This window comes from Arvicanthis niloticus, chromosome 2 (genome assembly GCF_011762505.2).
Source record: "Arvicanthis niloticus isolate mArvNil1 chromosome 2, mArvNil1.pat.X, whole genome shotgun sequence".
In the NCBI taxonomy this organism is placed as follows: domain Eukaryota; kingdom Metazoa; phylum Chordata; class Mammalia; order Rodentia; family Muridae; genus Arvicanthis; species Arvicanthis niloticus.
This window is the reverse complement of record NC_047659.1, coordinates 53359312-53377979: the sequence shown is the minus strand read 5'-3', so window position 1 is coordinate 53377979 and position 18668 is coordinate 53359312. Positions and strand designations below refer to the sequence as shown.

Below are 18668 nucleotides of genomic sequence, written 5' to 3'. Positions count from 1 at the left end.
CTGGAATATTATATATATTTATAGCTAAAGCAATAACCAAGTAATACTATGACAGGTAAAGAGCACTATAATTTATTTATTGTGACTATCTTGTCTCCGTAGTTTAGATTTTGAAGAATGTGCACACAAGTTGCTGAAAATGGAGTTTGCTGAGAGCCAAACAGTAAGTATGTCAATGCCTTTTTTTTTCTATTAGGAAATTCATATTGATTATTAAAATGTTTAAAGAGGTTATTAGGTTTTGTGAATTGAAACAATAAAATGATAAATACTCATACAAATAAAAGGTTTTGTAATCTTATTCTAAACCAAGGCTTAGGATTCCTGGAGTTCCTTGTTCTGTGTCCTGTTAGATTGCATCCACTGTTGATAGCACACTGGAGTATTTGTCTCTAAGCATGGTACTTACACAGAATTTCTGGTGGTTGCCTGTGAACAAATTAGAGCACACGAGGACTCTGCTCTTCAGTATTACTTGATCCTTGTCTTATGCATGCACTAAATAATTATTTTGATAGGAACTACAACAATCACATGAGTGCTCAAGTTTTGTACGGAAGTGTTTGCATTGTTTCATTCATCAGTTTATTCGTAGGAAAAGAAATTGATTGTATACTTTGGGTCAAGGATTCAATGATGCACTAAGTACCTAAGGTCTCCTATCAGCATCATGGTTCTTAAAGTCTCGTAATTGTCATACTGTAAAGAATCGGTGCCCTAATGCTAAGGATAATAAACACCAAGCTGAATAAACTAGGAAAACCATTTTGTAATGGTTTTCCTAGTTGTCATCGTATATTTTTTTTTCAGGTCTTTGAGCCCTTAGCCCAGGCTTTGGTGGAGTTGTTTCTCACATACAACAGACCTGAACAGATGCAATAGTGAACATATGTGCTCCAATAGGCTACTCGGTTTCCAGTCTCTTGGTCCTGAGCTGTGTCAGGATTAGATGATCATCTATAGTGATGGGTACACTGCTGCAGACCCACTTTCTGCTTTCATAAATGAAGTTTCATTGGAGTAAAACCATGCCCATGCTCACTGACTGACCCTATTGTTTTCATACCACAGCAGCAGAAGGAATACCTTTGACCAATACTACACTGACCCTAACCTGTAAAATAATTGGTGCTTGAGTATCTATAGGGGGAAAATCCTTGATTCATTACTCAAATGCTGACATTTTATAAAACCAAGTTATTTTCAAATTACAAAGGTCTGTTTTCCTTTTTAGTTTGTGTAGTCAATACACTAATAACTGTTGGTGTATGTGTTCTTGACTATAGTTGGTATGTCATCCTTGGAAATAAATCAGTAAATTAACCTCTACAATTAGAATGGACACTGAAATTACTGTGTAACCATGTAACATTTGAGGAATGTAATTTAAGTCATTACAAATTTTACCCTTTGCTAATCCAAAGGGTAGTTGTTCTAGAGCTATCCTCAACATGATCTGAATACTATTTAGAAGTATTCTTTTTCAGGTCTTCAGGGCTATTCTATTTTTCTATCTATTTTTGTATGCCAATAGACTCCTAAAATTACTCACATGTTTAATTGATAGGTTAAAAAAATGATTACAAACTATAGGTAATAGTGCTTATCATTGTACTTAGTCTAGAGAAGAGAGTGGTTGACCCTGTGAGTGGCTCTGACAGCAATTGGATTAGTCTGTTAGTGCATTTTGCTGAAAATATGATTAACACAATTCTAGTAGAAAAAAATTGAAAGTGAATTTTATGTTACATATCAAGTTAATCTAATGGCATAATTTAGAAAGACTTTCAGTTTTCAGTACCAAATGAAATTTTGACAGGTATCTTTCTAGAACTTAATACATTCATAAACATTTTACTTAATGGATTAACTTGTGACTGGTTTTCTTTTTCCTTTCTTTGTGTCTGAAAGCACTCTAGTGTTTTAAAGTGATGCCTCAGGCAAGGCTGCTTCATGGTAAACCATCTGTTTCTAGAGCAGCACTGTACAAATGAACTTTCTTCAGTGAGGACATATTCAGTGCTGCCCGGTTTAGGGCAGCAGCAACTAGGCACATGCAAACTGACTAAGAAGCTAATAGTTTTAAATAGTTTAAATAGCTGCTGGTAGCTAATGGCTATCCTGTTAGACAGTGCAGGTTCCTGTCTACCCTGTTGTCCTGTATTTGCACTCTGGGGTCTCTGACACAAATTGTTTGCTTACATAGATATAAATGTTTTTTGGTTTTTTTTTTTTTTTTTTACTGCTAACAGTTTATACTTAGATCATACCTTAATGACTGTGACAAGATTTCAAAATAGTTAATTGAAATTTTAAAAATAAAAACAACTGAAAGAATGCACATTTAATTCATATTGGCTCGTTTATACTTAGAGAATGAAATGTATTCTAGCTAATGTGTTTGTAAAAATGTAGACATTCTAATAAGTAATTTATAGAAAAAGGTACTTGTACAGTGGCCTCATTCTGTCTCCACTTGCCATGTCACCTGAATCATTTCCTTATGGAATTACTGTCTGCTCCCTTAGAATTATCTCAGGAATTATTAAACCATACTTGTCAGTTAATTAGATGTCAACCATTTGTGATAGTGGATTTTCTTATCAGGGGTTTATTCATTAGTTCTAACATTTTTCACAGAAAGGTTTTTCAAAGTAGATACATAGCTGGTTGAATGATGTTATTTCAGCAGTTATAGGATTGGTCCATCCATCTTTAGAGTTCCCTCTGTAGATAGGTCTGTACATGAGTGTCCATTCTTCTGTGGAGAGACCTGTACATAGAATAGTCATCCCCCCTGCAGGTAGGTCTTTGATCAAACATTTATTTCAGGACTTAGAAAATTGAGTCATAAACCTGTTCCTTTATGTGCTTTTATTTTTATTGATTTACATTTTTTTATCAGCTAAAAGGTCATTTACTTTGAAAAAGTGACCATTTGTGCTTCTGTAAATACTTGTATTCTGCTTTTTCCTTATTATCTAAATATAAGTTTAATCTAAATCTTAGGTATTTGTGTTGGTGAAAATAAATATAAAAGAATTCCACACAGAAGTCTTTAAAGATAGAATCATGTCATGGCTTGACCTGGTTCGTGCCTAAATTGTTTAGAAATGATTCATACTTTTGATTTAGAATATCATTTAATCAAATTATCATAAATAGCTTTAGATGATATCAGTCGGTTTAAAGACTTTTTTAAAATGATAAACTTGACATTGAGTTTTTAAAAATGATTTCTCAAGGTCTTCAAACATTTTAAAAGTCTAGTTTGAAAATACAGTCACTGTTGTGATTGTAAATTGTCATGTAACATAGCTCTGTTTTGTTCTGAGCCATTAATGCAAATTTTCTTTCCAAACAGAAAGAACTCTGCAACATGATACTTGATTGTTGTGCCCAACAAAGGACCTATGAAAAATTTTTTGGCTTGTTAGCTGGGGTGAGTTACAGCCTTGATTTTCATGTCAGGATTTAATATAAATCCCAAAAGAATTCCTAACAATAATATAGTGAGTTAATGATTGTATTTTGTGGTCTGGTTATCTTTAATTAACAATATGTTTTGTTTTTTTCCCCTGCAAGCACATTGTTCCCCCTTTCAGTTTTCTTTCCCACTTCATTTTGCAGCACATTAAATTTGTAACCATTTTTCTACAACTTCTTGAACTTATAAATACTTTGTAACAATTTCTCAATACAAAACAATTAAATGCTCTTCAGAAACTCAAAGCAATTACTAAAGTGAGGAATTTGTTTAGGCAGCATAGGGTAAACATGACCTAAAAAAATTAAATGTTTATTTGTGTCATTTTTAATTGTGTCTTTATATGTGTCAGGTATGTGCATGTGAGTGTAGGCATCTCTGGAGCTGTAGTTCCAGGCTGGTTGGATCTGTCTGATGTGGCTGCTGGGAACTTGAGTCCTCTGCAAGAGCACATGAAATACTAAGCATTAGGGACCATCATTCTGGTCCCTAAAGTATATCTGTAAACTATTTACAAGGCAGATATATATAATGCAAAATGTATTTAGGATCAACTAAATGTATAACTTTATTTTAATATATAAATCCAGATAGAGAGAAACTATTATTTGTACCTTTTTTGAACATCATCTACCACAGAAAGATAGGGTGATAGATGTCTCTTGGAGGTGTTTACAAACATTTAACTTAGTAAATTTAGGAATCAAAAGTCCAGTTGTGTTGACATTCAGTTTCTGCTAGGGTTGACTTTCAGTTTTCTTTTCTATAGCGATTTTGTATGCTGAAAAAAGAATACATGGAATCATTTGAAAGTATATTCAAGGAACAGTATGATACCATTCATCGCTTAGAGACAAACAAACTGAGAAATGTTGCTAAGATGTTTGCTCACCTTTTATACACAGATTCACTTCCATGGAGTGTAAGTAATTGGATCAGTGTTTGCTCTTCATTCCTAATCCCCTGTTATATGCATTAATTATGGCATGGCCATACTTATCCTGTCAGTAAACATGAACTAAAATGAATGTGTAATGCACTTTGACTGCAGCTGCTATCTTTGAAATGCATTCATGTAGCATGGAGGCTAAGTCAGACAGTATGCATGTGCAAGAAGTACTGTTGTCGCTCATACATAGCAGCCCAAACCCATGTTGCATTTCAGTAGTAATGACTAGCAATATTTTCAGGGAAAATATGTTGTATTTGCATGCTTGACATGTGTGTGCATATTTGTCCATATTCCTCTAAAAAAGGAGAGACACATATCCTATTTCGGGGGTACTTGTGCCTCAGAATCACTGTCCATGTGTCCTCAAAGAGTGATTTTTCCAGAGTTCCTCTAACCAAGACTTAGGAGAAAGGATCGTTCTAGGAGGCTGGAGTAAGTAGGCACTTAGTTAAGCAGTTAGGAGGAGATCCTATGATAGTATGTAGAACAAAGAAAGGCACTCTTAATGTACACCGAACTGAGAATTAATCCCATATTTATTATGGAATTACTGTTCATTTAAATACTACCCCCTGCATATCCAGTTAGAATTCTTGGTAATGGACAATCAAAGGATTTAGTTTAGGAATGTTACCATGTAAGAGAAAAGTTAAGTCTATGGCAATCATATACCATAAAAAGTCACATGGTCTAAATGAAATAAAGTTGCTAGAAGAATTTTAATAGAGAGAAATCACATCCCAAAAGGAAAAGAAGATAACAATGTGTAAAATACCTCAAACTGATGGAGTGAGTCTCCGCCCCTGCTCTTAGGAGTATCAGATAAGTTTATATACAGTACTTAAGGACTGAGTGTATTCAACCATATTCAGCTAGCACTTTTAAGCCAACCTAGCAGCTAATCATAATAACCCTTTGCTTCATTTCGCCTGTTCTAGAAAAGAAGCCAAGTTTTAAACAATTGGCTAAAAATAGGCTTCCAGAACACACAATCCATAAAAACTGAGGGCTTTTTTTCCTTCTGTTTTGCTTTTAAAGACTATGTTCACAAGTTAGTTTGTAAAAGCTGTAAACTTAGATTTCAGGATACATCATCCATCATTTTGTTTTTGTTTTTACTTTTGTGTGTGTGTGTGTGTGTGTGTGTGTGTGCTAACTTTACTATAGCTAATGCTCTTGGTGGCACTTTGCCTAGTCCCTTGTGTATACCACATTCTGCTGAGGGAAGTTTTCGAACACTTTATTTTGATGTTATAAGCTTAAGACAGGATATCTTCTCAGCTATAAAAAGCACCTCCCTCAAGAAAAAGAATGAAATCTATTTCTGTACCATCTTAGCATTGGGAAATTAATATAGAGACGTCTTATGCTTTGCCAAGAAAGAATACATGTCAGCATGAGGGACATGTTCAGAGGTGCTGCTCAGAGATGAAAATTCCTAGTCATTCTGAGAGAAGAAAACTGCTTGGCCACTGGGCCTTGTCTTTTAAAACAAAGCAAACACATGGTTTTCATTCTCTCTTTTAATTTTCAGGTTCTCGAATGTATAAAGCTGAGTGAAGAGACCACGACATCATCTAGTAGGATTTTTGTCAAGATCTTCTTCCAGGAATTGTGTGAATACATGGGTCTTCCTAAACTGAATGCGAGGTTAAAGGATGAGTAAGTTGACTCTTACTAGTTTAAGTTTAGTCTTCCTGTCTGTGGGAGTTCCCCATGGTAGCACATATAGTTGAACTCTCATTGTGATGAGCCCTCTAAGACTTTGGGTAAGGTTAGCATGGTGCATGCCTCAAGGCAGGAGACAACACGCACTTTCCCGGCTTTGTTCTAGGACTGTCACATAACTCCCATTTCACCTTTCATAATGCTTGTGTATTCCAATTGCTCATTATCACTATGATTGGCTTCTATTCCATTCTGCTAAAGCCACATGTTGTTTTAGTATCTCATTTCTCAGCTTTTGTTAAATGTTGATCAGAGATCTGCACCCAGTACAGGGGTCTACAGGCATCTCTAACCTAGACCTTCACTCTGTGGTTCCATGTAATCTGTCTACTGTATCAGTCTCATCTCCCTCCTCAGGAAACTGCACTCCAGTCACCCCAGCGTCATGAAACTTGTAGTGATGCCTGTGTGTAGTGATGCCACCATGACTGCAGAGGTCTCTTTGATCTGTCTAAGACTTAGTCAGTCTTCCTATAATTTACCCTTTTCTGTGAAGTACTTGCTGCCTTCTTCCTACTCTTGTCCTGAACTTGTACACAATTTAGATGTGCATACATATGTACATGAACAGAAAAGCTAAAGAAGGCCTTTACATTTTTCTGTGCATGCCCACAATATATACTTATGTGCAGAGAACCATATACACATGTTATTTGCCATCTGTATATTCCATGTGTATCTTAGTGTGTATATAAAGTTTCTAAATCTGTTGTGTAATTACAGAAATCAACTTTAAGGGCCAGTGACATGTCTCAGTGGGTAAAGGACACCAAGTCTGAAATAAGCTGGATCCCTGACAGGCACTGCTGGAAGGAAAGAACCAGCTCCCACATGTCCTCTTGCTTGCACACATATATATGAAACTGCAAAGAAATTTTTTTTAAAGAAAAGAACTTCAATGAATTGTTCCTTGTTACCTGTTATATTTAGGCAGCCTCACATGTAAATGCATAAACCACTTTCTTATATTTCACTTACTGAATAATATGTAAAAATTCTGGTAGGTAGGAATAGGAGCTTTCATTTTCCCTTTCTCCGTTTTCTTCATTCTTTTTTCTTTTTCAGAACTCTTCAGCCATTCTTTGAAGGACTGTTACCCCGAGACAACCCTCGCAATACCCGGTTTGCCATCAACTTCTTCACTTCCATAGGTCTTGGAGGATTGACGTAAGGACTATTTGCAGAATTTTATCTTTAGTTACAAAATTATCTCACAAGTGCCTGGTATACGTAATGTAACACATTATCACATTTCTGTTAGGGATGAACTTCGAGAACATCTGAAAAATACACCTAAGGTCATCGTAGCCCAGAAGCCAGAAGCTGAGCAAAAGAAACCAGCCCTGACATCCTCATCTTCAGAGTCTTCCTCGGCGTCTGATTCCTCTGACTCGGATTCTGATAGCAGTGAGAGCAGCTCAGAGTCCTCCAGTGAAGCGAGCGACTCCTCTTCCTCCAGCAGTCAGAGCTCTGCCTCAGGTATCAAGGCTCATTCAAACATTATCCTGTTCATTTCTAACAAGTGCAGGGCTCAGTTGCTGCTTATTTATTTTTGCCATCTATTTAAAACACTTATTAATGGAGAAGATCATCTGTCACTGGCAGTCTGCATGTTCTGTCTGTCTTAGGAGGCTCTTAGAGCTAATCCATTGGCAACTGCAGTTCCAGGATGTCCATGTTCTAGTTTATAGGATCCATCCTGATGCTTTATTCCAAGGCTCTTAAATTTTAGTTGAAGTCGTCAAGCTTTATGTGGCCACTTGACATCATCATATTTATTGTGTAGCTCATTTGGGGCTTTGCCTTACATAGCTCTCCTCCAGATCAAGAAGTACTGGTACTTTAGAACTCCCCTTTGTCTTCTTGGGCCTGCTAGCCTGCTTCTATTTTCATGGCAGCTGTTCTTCTGACTTGTAAGTCCATTAGTGAGTCTTGCCTCTTTTGTTTTGTTGAAACAAGGTCTTACACCATAGTTAAAGCTCATCTTCTCACTGTGAGCCCAGGCTGATCTTCACCTGCAGTCCCTGTGTCCCCCAGCCTCCCAAGTGCTGGGGTTTCAGCAGTCCTGCTGTAAACGTCATCTTGCCCAGTGTTTGCCTGGCTAGTTTGTTGTTAGATGTCGTTTCATTTGGTTTTTGGAGTTTTATATACAGTCTAGGTTGACTGTTCATTTACTCTTTCACAGGGGCTAGTCTTGAACCTGGTCCTCTCTGCCCCTACTTCTCAAATGCTAGGTTTAAAGACTTGTGCCACATGCCTGTTTTAACTTTATAATTATTAATTATGGACTTCTTTGTATCTAATATTTCCTTCATGTTTATTTACAAAATATTCTTACATTTATAATTGATCCACCCACATTGGTTGCTATACATACTCATACATGTCTGATGTCCTATGTGGATCTTTTAATGTACATATATATTATTTTTTTATATTATCTATAAATATATATTTATTTTATGTGTATGTGTGTGTATGTATGTATGTATGTATGTATATTCCTTACTACTCAGTACAGGCTGGCCTTGAACTGCAGTCCATCTGTGTGTGTGTGTGTGTGTGTGTCTGTATGTGTCTGTGTGTATGTATTTATATGTATATGTGTGTGCATATATATGCATATATACAGATTTATACATATGTGCACATCTACATGTGTGTGTGTGTGTGTGTGTGTATCATTACCTTATATTCTTGGTTTTTCAACTTTGCCATGAACAAAAGCTGTATAGTAGAGTGAACAGAAATAGTACTTAGAAGTCTGAATTTTTCTCTCTTCCTGAGCTCCTATGTGTGAGTAACTCTTCTGTGATGTCTACCTGCAGACTACCATAAGTATTGTGAGCATGCTTAAGGAAGTCCATACTAAATTGTGGTTTTTGTGGTCTGTGGTATTAACATTTCATGACATGACATCTTCAAGACATAATCTCATCTTAACTTGAGGAATGCATATGTGTCCATTTCTTTTTACTTATGTAGCTACAGATAGAGTCGGTGCTGGAGGATGTGTTTTCAGTCAATAGCACTGGTTTTCTAAGTAATTATTCCAGGTTTCATTCCTACCAGGTATGTATTGGCCATGTTTCTAATTTTAACCTTCCTGGTGATAATACTGTCTTATAGCTTTCATTTTAATTTGCATTTTCTTCATCACTAATAAAGCTGAACATAACATTGTTATTGACCATTTGGATATTTTTCTCTTTTGCTCAGATCTGGCTCTTCCCACCTTTTTGAGTTAACTTTTTATTTTTTAGGGCTTAGCTTTACTATATTCTCTTTCTCCCTCTCTCCCTTCCCCTCCCCATTCCTCCCTCCCTCCCTCCCTCCTCTCTCTCTCTCTCTCTCTCTCTCTCTCTCTCTCTCTCTCTCTCTCTCTCTCTCTGTGTGTGTGTGTGTGTGTGTGTGTATTTCAAGTAAGTAGCTCACACTTGTGTCTGTGAGCTGCCAGAGCTCTGTTGTCTTTTGTTTTTTTTCCCTCAGCAGATGCTCCCGGGAGAAGGTGGCTACAAGGCAACTTACTTCTCTGCACTTCTTTTTACCTTCCCTAAATTTGGGGGCGTTTGGTTCTTGTTTTCTTAACAAGTTCATGTTTTTAATTTTATAATATTTTATCTTGAACTAACTTGACACTTACAGGAAAATCACAGTAAACAAGAGAGAATCCACATATATCCTCTACCTCCCTTTTCTCAGTTAGCTTTTCATACAAACAATGTAATTATCAATGAAACTACGGAAATTCACATTGAACGGTACTGTTAACAGATATCACTTGAATTTAGTAAAGCAATAGGTGTATGAGTCAGGGTGCCAGAATGCCAATTACTAGCTTTGGCATCCATGGGGTGGATAAACCAAGGCCGGCAGCTGTTGGGGGTTAGTGCTTAGAGCCACTGACTGGGTCAGTCCAGAAATTGACAAGAGCTGCTACCAATGACAGCCTGTGATTAGGGAAATTACTTAGCAAGCAGACTTTTCTCTGAGGGAACAAAGCTTAATTTACTGGGGCTGGCATTCCCTGTGGCCAGCAAAAAAAAAACTCTTGAGTTCTTTTAACTCCTTGGGGCTGGCAAGAAAGAGACAGGAAGAGAAAATTCTCACACATACACACACACAAAGTGGGTGAAACAAAGGGCAGAGTTCAGTAACTTTTTACATAAAAATACATACATGCATGCATACGTACATACAGACATACACATATTCATACATCGAGCAAAGCTCTAACAAGCAAGCTCCAAGCATTTCATCCATTCAGATCTGTCCATATACACATATACACACGTACTTGGAGGTTGGAAAGATCAAAGTCTCAACACACTCTCACATAAACTTTACAAATATACATACATTCACGTACTTGATGGATGGAAGGAACAATGAATGTTCCAGCCCCACACTTTATTCTTTCTTGCATAGCTTATATATCTCAGAAAATCTTTCAAGCTGTATAAAATTACAATGTGATCACATTTTAGTTTTCTTCTAGTGAATGACTGTGGAGAAAACAATATGTTCCCCGGTAACTTTACAAGAACTAACATTATGTAGTACAGGTAAAGAAAACAAATTATTCCCAACAACCCATGTACATTTGTAACTAAGCAAGGAAGGTAGTTTTCTCAGCCTGTTTCTCTTCCTGGCAGACAGCAATTTTTTATTACAAAAAAGAAATAATTATTAATCTCTAAAAGTAATCTTGTAAGAATCCTAAAAGTATCACAAGTCTAAACTTTTACATAAAAATCATGTCTACCTTAAATTCTTAGAATTCATATCTACTCATTAGCAATTCTTAAGAAATTGTATTAGGAAGCTGAGGGCAAAAATCAGCATAAGAAATTCATCACCAGTCCAGTCTCAGTGAGAATCACATCAGCCAGTGCTGCCATTGTTCTTGTTCTCTGGCCACAAAAGGTCCCTGGCGTAATATAAAAGGTGCCTTTCTGAACTTTACATTGTTCCCTAAGATTTTCTACATCAGAGCTAGTAGCAAAAACATCTCAACCTAGCTTCACTAACACTTTATTTTTCCAAATGTTTTCTAAAGATGGTGGTCATTACTGACAATCTGTGTCTCTATGTTTTTCTCTAGTGTAGTGATTGAATCATTAGTCTGCTCCAGCAGTGATGCCTAAAAGAGATCAAGTACTATTATTGTGAGTGCCAGAGATACTGCCCAGTAAGGGGCTAAAAGCCTCCATAGAGCTTTCATACAAATCTTAGATCAAGAGGGATGTGAGGACAGCAAACAGAGTAGAACTCCATAAAAGCATGAAGTCCTCAGGACACATGGTCCGTGGTGTCATGCCACACTGAGGTGTGTAGGGAGTAGTTTTGATGCTAAGGTCCTGTTCCCCAATTGGTTCTTGTCAGTAAAGAAAGCTATGGATTATTGCTGGGTGGAAGATACAGGCTGGACTTCCAAGTCCCTGGAGGATAGTGGGGGCTGTGGGGAGGAGAATGGAGGAATGGAGGAGGCAGTAAGACACAAGGAAGGAGAACGGAGCTCACCATGACTTGGAGAGAGAAGACTAACAACCATGTGAGATCTCAAACACAGGCTGCTCCTACAGGCAGGGGAGTATAGCAGCTGAAGTTTATAGCAGGTGGGAGAGACAGAGATAAGAAATTGATAAGGGCATGCTTTTCCAGGCCGGAGAAAGTAGTACCCAAACAGTTGTGCCAAAACGACAAGTTAAAATTAAACAATTATATGTCTATGTCTTTTGTCCAAGGATTCAAGGAAAGCCAGGTAGGGGCTGATAGCTCAGTTACCTCCTGGAGCTAACGGCAGGTAGGGTGTAAAGCTACACGCAGCAGAGGTCAACGCAGCATGGCTGTGGTAACTGGTGGGCTGCACTGCATTAGTTCTAAAGCTGTTTGTCATTTCTCCCACATGGCCGTCAGGTCCCTTTTCAGGGACCTGTTTATATTTCACAGTGTTCTGTCAGGGCTTACAAACTTCTTTGATATTTTTGAAGCTTCGGGTCACATTAAAATCCTTCAGTGTAGATATTTATTTGATATTTTCTTAAGAACAGAATAAAAGTTGATGTCATAGTTACTTTGCTGCTGTGAAGAGTCACCATAACCACAGCAACTTCTAGAAAAAAGAGTTCATTGGGACAGTTTGAAAGGGTGAGTCTATGACCATCATGGCAGAGAGCATGGCAGCAGGCACGTAGGCATGGTCCTGCAGCAGTAGCTGAGAGCTTACATCTTATCTGCAAGCCTGAGGTAGAGGTCGTGTACTTTTGAGACCTTACAGCCAACGCCAGCTCCCCCAGTGACACACCTGCTCCATCAGGGCCACTCCTTTCCAAATAGCTCTACCAATTGGGGACCAGACATTCAAATAGGAGCCCACCTTTCTCAGTCCAACTACCAGATTTGGCATTTTAGATAGAATGTCACAGAAATGGTCTGCTCTAAGTGCATCTACTCAAGGGACTTAGAACTGCTGGCATGTCCTAATTAACTAACATCAGCTGTCATCACTAAATTGAAAAAGTGTTCGTTGAATTTCTTCAGATAAACACTTCATTTCATTTTGTTCAAATCTGTCTCCAACTTTTCCTCAGTCATTTTGGCAGCCATCTTTAGAGCATTCTCTATTATATTTGCCTAATGGTGATTTATCTATTTTATTTGTAGATTAGTAATTGAATTTCTACAAGAGAAAAACTGTCCCCTTTCATCTTCCATTTACCCAGCCTTATCTTTATAACATGACCTTAAAACTATTTGTAGTAGTCTGTGAGTTACACTCCAGGTGCTTTTGTTCAAAACATTTTACTTTTTAAAGATATTTTTATTACATTGTGTGTGTGTGTGTGTGTGTGTGTGTGTGTGTGTGTGTGTGTGTGTGTGTATGCATGTGTGCCTGTCTGTTCCACCTGTGTGGAGATCAGAGCAAGTTTCAGGAGTTGATTCTCCTCTGTCACGTGGGACCCAAGGATAAAGCTCGGGTCTGCAGGCTGGGCAGTTTTCTTTACCACTGAACCATCTTGCCGGCCCTCATTTCATTTGAGGCTTTGGAGTTGCTGCTCTCAGGTCAATCCTTTCTTTGCACAAGCTCCCATCCTTTCCATGAGTACATCTTTCATCCCAGCATCACAAATGTTGCAGATCTTCAGTGCCTTCAGACAGATGGAAAGTTCTAACAGATGTCCAGTTCCTCTCAGTATGTGCCTCTTTACACCAGGAAAAGAGGATGCTCTATTGAAATCTTTTTTCAGTTTCTTCTTTTCCATGTTTTCTGAAAAGGTTTATGTAGTTTAGCCTAAGGGATGCTCTGCTTTCTTCAGTAGAGCATCTGGGTCCATTTGGTGAAGGCTTGTCTGCATCTCTGAAGTTATTGTTATGTTGGAGTACCTGTGTCAGTGTAGCAGCATCCCTCCTCAGCCTTAGGTTGGACAACAGATACTCACACTGTTATTCCCTGTTGTGTTACATTTGAAAGTACTTGGCGTGCTATATGACAACCAGAACTGTGAGGCTCTTCATGTTCTGTCTTATGAGAGCAGGCGAGCATTTGCTCCCAGGAACTTTAGTCCTGGATTGGAAGAATGCAGCACCATTCATTTAACAGCTCTTTGAATGTCACAGTATCTTTCATGGCATCTATTCTGAGGACAGATGATAGCTCAGCTTGAATTTTGCAGTAAGAAAGTTTGCTGATTCAGAGTTGATTTGCTTTATCATACAATTTTAGCAAAGAACTGTTTGATTATTAAAGTATTAGCATAAAAGTAGTGTGAACTGCCTCCAAATTAGAAAACAGAGAAGCAGACATGGCCAAGGGGGTTTCATATTGTTGCATGGCTGAGGTGTAATGTTGGCAGAGCCCTAACTGTAGAGCGAGCCAGAGACATGGGCTTAGCACTGAGCCAGATGGCTGTTGCTTGGGCAGCTGCAGCCCAAGAAGGAAGTTCTGACTGGCAGGCCTGCTCGTACACCATGTGCCATCGACAGTCACTTAGAAGAAAGAAGGGTTGGTACATTGGCATTTGGGTAGAGTCGGGGCAGAAAGAAGTCATTTCCCATTGTGTTTTCTTTCTGTACTGAAAGGATTTGTGAAATTTTAATCATCTCAGTGCTTTTAATTCATAAATTCAAATTAATAAGTGACTAGGTTTAACTTAAAACGGTGATTTATTTCCCAATATTTTATATTTGGGATTATATCAGTAAACCTGAACTTTTCAAGGTTTCTTTAGAAGTTTGTGTCAGAAAGCAAGCATCCATGGCTCTCATTGAGATCGTAGCTGTCATAACCCAGCTCTTGCTCATATGGCCAGTGACTGAGAGCATCAGGCTTTTTGGTGGAAGCGTACTTGTTCTGTGGTGAGAACACAGGTGGCCCTCATCTCCTGGTAGGAAGTGGTTTTGGGGTGGGGGGCCATGTGTCTTGGTTATGTGCCAGGGATGCCTTCAGCTACGTTTCATCCGACAAGCAGCTCTGATGGGTTAGAGTATGTACATGGCCATGCACATCTAACTGATGGATTGGTTTTCATTTGCTATAGTTTGTTGAAAGTTCTTATGGGAACTTGAGTTTGAAACTAATTACATAATAACTATTAATTTATTCATCTTAAAATATTCTATTTTAGGCTTTTCAGTTTGGCATTACATCCAATTTATACGAATAAGTGCTCAACAGTATATTGGTAAATGTTAAATTTTAAATTTATATTAACATAAAAACTAATTATAATTCATTTTTGCATGCAGCTAAAGGTACAAGAAAGAAGAGACAAGGGAAGCTCAGAGGCGAAGAAGTAGATAAGTTAGCCAGGGGCCACCAGGCACGAGACAGGAGGCGAGAAGGAGGCAGAGAGGACCAAAGGCACCAGGAAGGGAGGACTGAGAGAGCAAGGCCTGAAAGACACCGAGCTCAGAACTCACGAGATGCAGACTGGCGAGATTCCCTAGCAAAGCACATGGAGGACAGAAGCCGTGAGAATAGTTACAGCAGAGTTGGCAATGGCCGAGAACAAGGCTCCCACAGAGAGCCAGAAGACAGGCATGGTGAGCCAAAGAAGAAGCGGCGAGAGAGAAGAGGTTCTTTTTCTGAAAATGAGAAGCAAAGAACCCGAAATCAGGACAGTGACAATGTTAGAAGAAAAGACCGCTCCAAGTCGAGAGAGAGGGGTAGAAAGCACTGTGGTCATGACGGAGCTGATGGCAGCTGTCAGAACGGTGCCGAGGGACGCTGGGACAAGCCTAGCCGATACCCTGAACATTCTAGAGAATCAAAGAGAAGTCAGGACCGGAGGAGAGAAAAGTCTCCAACAAAACAAAAATAATTCTAATGACAACTGAAGCTGCCTTATATACAATCCAATGTCTTTTTACATCAATGGATTTTATAGAGAACTCTTATATAAAGGACCTGTTTGTAAATTTTAAAGATGTTTTCTTTTTGACATGTTTTATAATTGATAATATCTCAAGGTCCTTTGTGTAAAATCATAAAGAAAAGGGATTCAACAAAGGGGTAAGTCTTATGTTTTGTGAATAAAAGGAACAATTGTTCGTTGAATCATTATTTGTTTTAATTTTCTATGTCTCTATTTACTATGAATTACCATAATTATTAGTGGCTTTTATGTATAACCAAAGGCCAAAATAAATAAAACTTTTTTACTTTTTACAGTGAGGTACTATGCCAAGTTCCCATGTGTAGGTTTCTCTCAGGTGTTTGAGAGGATTAAGTATGTCTTCCTCTAGAGAGTGGTGGACTTGTTAGAGACCCTGCTTCTAAGTGCACGGCTCTCCTAGTGCCATCTCCTCTGCTGGAGAAGGCTGCTGGGTAAGTTCACCTACAGTTCCAGGGCTTAAAGCGCTTTCTCAGCTTTAATGCTATGTCAAGGTGAGCTGATGAATATTTGGTTTTAATTTGGATTAATCATTTAAAAAGCATAGTCATGAGGTACATGAACTGCCTATGAAGCAATTCCAATTTTTTTTTTACATGAATGGAAAAGATTTTCTCATTGTAACTTTTTCAGTATATATAAGCATAGTTATTACTATGGAGATAAAATGTTCCTGAGCCCTTAGGTGGGTGGGCAGGTCTCTCAGCCGACTTGTTCACCTTGAAGTGCATAGGGCCGATTTTAGGCAAAGCGTGGGTGTTACGTATAGTGGGTCTTGATGGCATAAATCATTAATCCAGCATCGAGAAGAAATTTAGATATTTTCAACACATTATATTTACTTTCTCAGTGTCCTTGCCTATTCCTTGTTCTATTCCTCGGTCCTGATTACTTCTGACATCTTCTCTATGTTATTACAGCTGTGGCTGAAGCCTCTTCTCGACAGACGCTTTGATCACTGCCCACCCAGCTCACTTGGCCTCACACCACCATTCTCTGACTTCTCAGCTCTTCAGAATTGTCATCTGTTGACTTGTTGGTACCTTGTCACTTCATTTCCTTTGTTCCGTATCCTGACCCTTGGAAAGGATGAAGACATGAACGGGCTAGTCTAACTCTCTTCGACTCATTAAGAATTGCTTTTGTCTCCCACACAGGGAGACTACAGTCCAAGAAGCCAGAGGACTCAGGTCTTATGGTTGTTAAGTGTCAGGACCAGGTATTTTTCTAGCTCCATCCCTGCCAAGCGGACCGAGGATGAGAGAGCCCTTGGACCTGATGACTTGCAGCTCCTTTACCTAGCTGTAGGGGCCAGGCAAGCTAATCCTGTTCCCTTCCCACCCTGTAGCATTCTTACAGTACTTGGTTCACAAAGGTCTAGCCATGCAGTAACACAGAGTAAGCAGTCAGCCCTCTTCCTTCGTTCCCCATCACAAAGGATGGACTTCAAAGAAAACTTGAGCTCTTTGACTGGCTTTTTGGGATTACTTTCTTTTATCTTACCTGAAATAGCACTTAACATTTTCTTTTTCTTTTTAAATGTTAAAGTAGCCATATAGAAAGGGTGCTTTGGGGAGCATAGGTGTGATGCAGGTATAACAAAAGTAACTTCCTATAATTCTTCTTATATTTCTTACATTTACAGCCATTAAGATTTTCCAGATGTATTTATCTGTTAAGCTCAGACAACCTGATTCTTCTGCCATGTCACTGCATGTTGTCAGAAAAAAACAAACAAATGAACAAAAACCCATCTTTTATAGTTTACAGTGAATTTTCTTAGAATTTTTTTAATGCTGAGATTATAATTAAATGATTTCTTTCTTTCCTTTCCTTGCACCAAACCCTCTCATGTTCCCTCTTTGCTCTCTTTCAAATTCATGTCCTCTTTTTTCATTGTTATTGCATGCATATATGGACATGTCTACACATGTCTATTTCTAAATACAACTGCTTAGTCAACATGCCATCAAATGTATGTTTTCAGGGCTCACTGTTTAGTATTGGATGGCCATCTGGTACACTCTTCCCTGCGGAGACTGTTTCTCTCAGCATTCCTCATCTGCCTGTAGTTCTTTGTATAGAGTTGAGGTCTTGTGGGGTTTTCCCCATACCCTTTGACATGTCCATTGGGTCATTCCTGCTCGCTTACCAGTCATATTGCTGAGACTTCATGAGCGTAGCTTCTGGCTTTACTAGTAGACAGTCTCATGGCAAACCTCCACTGGTGAGTTTTCGATTCTGACTTTAAAAATCTTATTTACATTGATTTCATTTTGACTTGACTGACAAGAGTATACCCTTTAACTTTATGGTGTTTACACCCTGTGAGTGTTTAGAACCCTGGCATCCTTTTGCAAGCCATTTACTGTAGAGGGCAAAAAGGTGCTTGTGCACACAGGTGTACACTGGAGAAGCCAGGAAAGTTAAACTCACAGGCATCCTTCAAAGGAAAGATGTTTAACCTGTCCTTCTGGAATGCTAGGAATTGGTGTAGTTTACAACCTAGTAATCCCTTGCTGTCTAGTGAGCCAGGCTCCATTCCCATCTCCCAGAATTTATTATATTTTACTTATCCCAGACCCTCACCCCCAAAACCTTGAACATTACTTGTAGGCCATAAAACTCATCCTTGTGAGAGATGTCATTTATACTTTACAATAGTCTAAGTGACTTCTTTGTTATCTTAGGGCCAGGCATTATGTTTACCTCAGTCATTTTCCTTAGACCCATATCTGGAACATGGTTTCTAAGTCAACAAGGACCCATCTTAGAGCTTGAATGTAAACATGTCTTGAGCTTTGTACTCACAGGGGCTAAGTTCATTGTTATCAGTAAAACTTTTTTCCAAAATTGTGCTGTGCTTAAATATGGCAAAAATCAACAAGCTGATGTCAGACTCCAAAAAAAGTCTTGGCCCAGCACTACTTAAGCCTGAACTAAGTTTTATTCTTCCTCTACCAGAATCTGTTTTCCCTGCAGGATATAAAGCCCTGCTTTACAAAGGCCTGTAGGGTGTCCCACAAGTTACCATGTTTTCCAACTCAGTGAAGCATCCTTCCTGACCTAGACATTGTCTCCCCCTGTTCCTCATACTTTGCAGAGT

The 18668-nt window shown here is 38.5% G+C and overlaps 1 protein-coding gene across 3 annotated transcripts in view; it reads left to right on the top strand.

Annotated features, from left to right (window-relative positions):
• Positions 1-15732, top strand: part of Cwc22 (CWC22 spliceosome associated protein) — a 50106-nt gene extending 34374 nt beyond the window's left edge. For all 3 annotated transcript variants that reach the window (XM_034496403.2, XM_076928950.1, XM_076928951.1), the window contains exons 14-20: positions 103-163; positions 3365-3442; positions 4257-4409; positions 5974-6101; positions 7233-7334; positions 7429-7646; positions 14916-15732. In XM_034496403.2, the coding sequence (XP_034352294.1) occupies positions 103-163; positions 3365-3442; positions 4257-4409; positions 5974-6101; positions 7233-7334; positions 7429-7646; positions 14916-15490 (1315 nt within the window). In that variant the 3' untranslated portion in view covers positions 15491-15732. The remainder of the gene's footprint in view (positions 1-102; positions 164-3364; positions 3443-4256; positions 4410-5973; positions 6102-7232; positions 7335-7428; positions 7647-14915) is intronic.
• The last annotated feature ends 2936 nt before the right edge of the window (positions 15733-18668 follow it).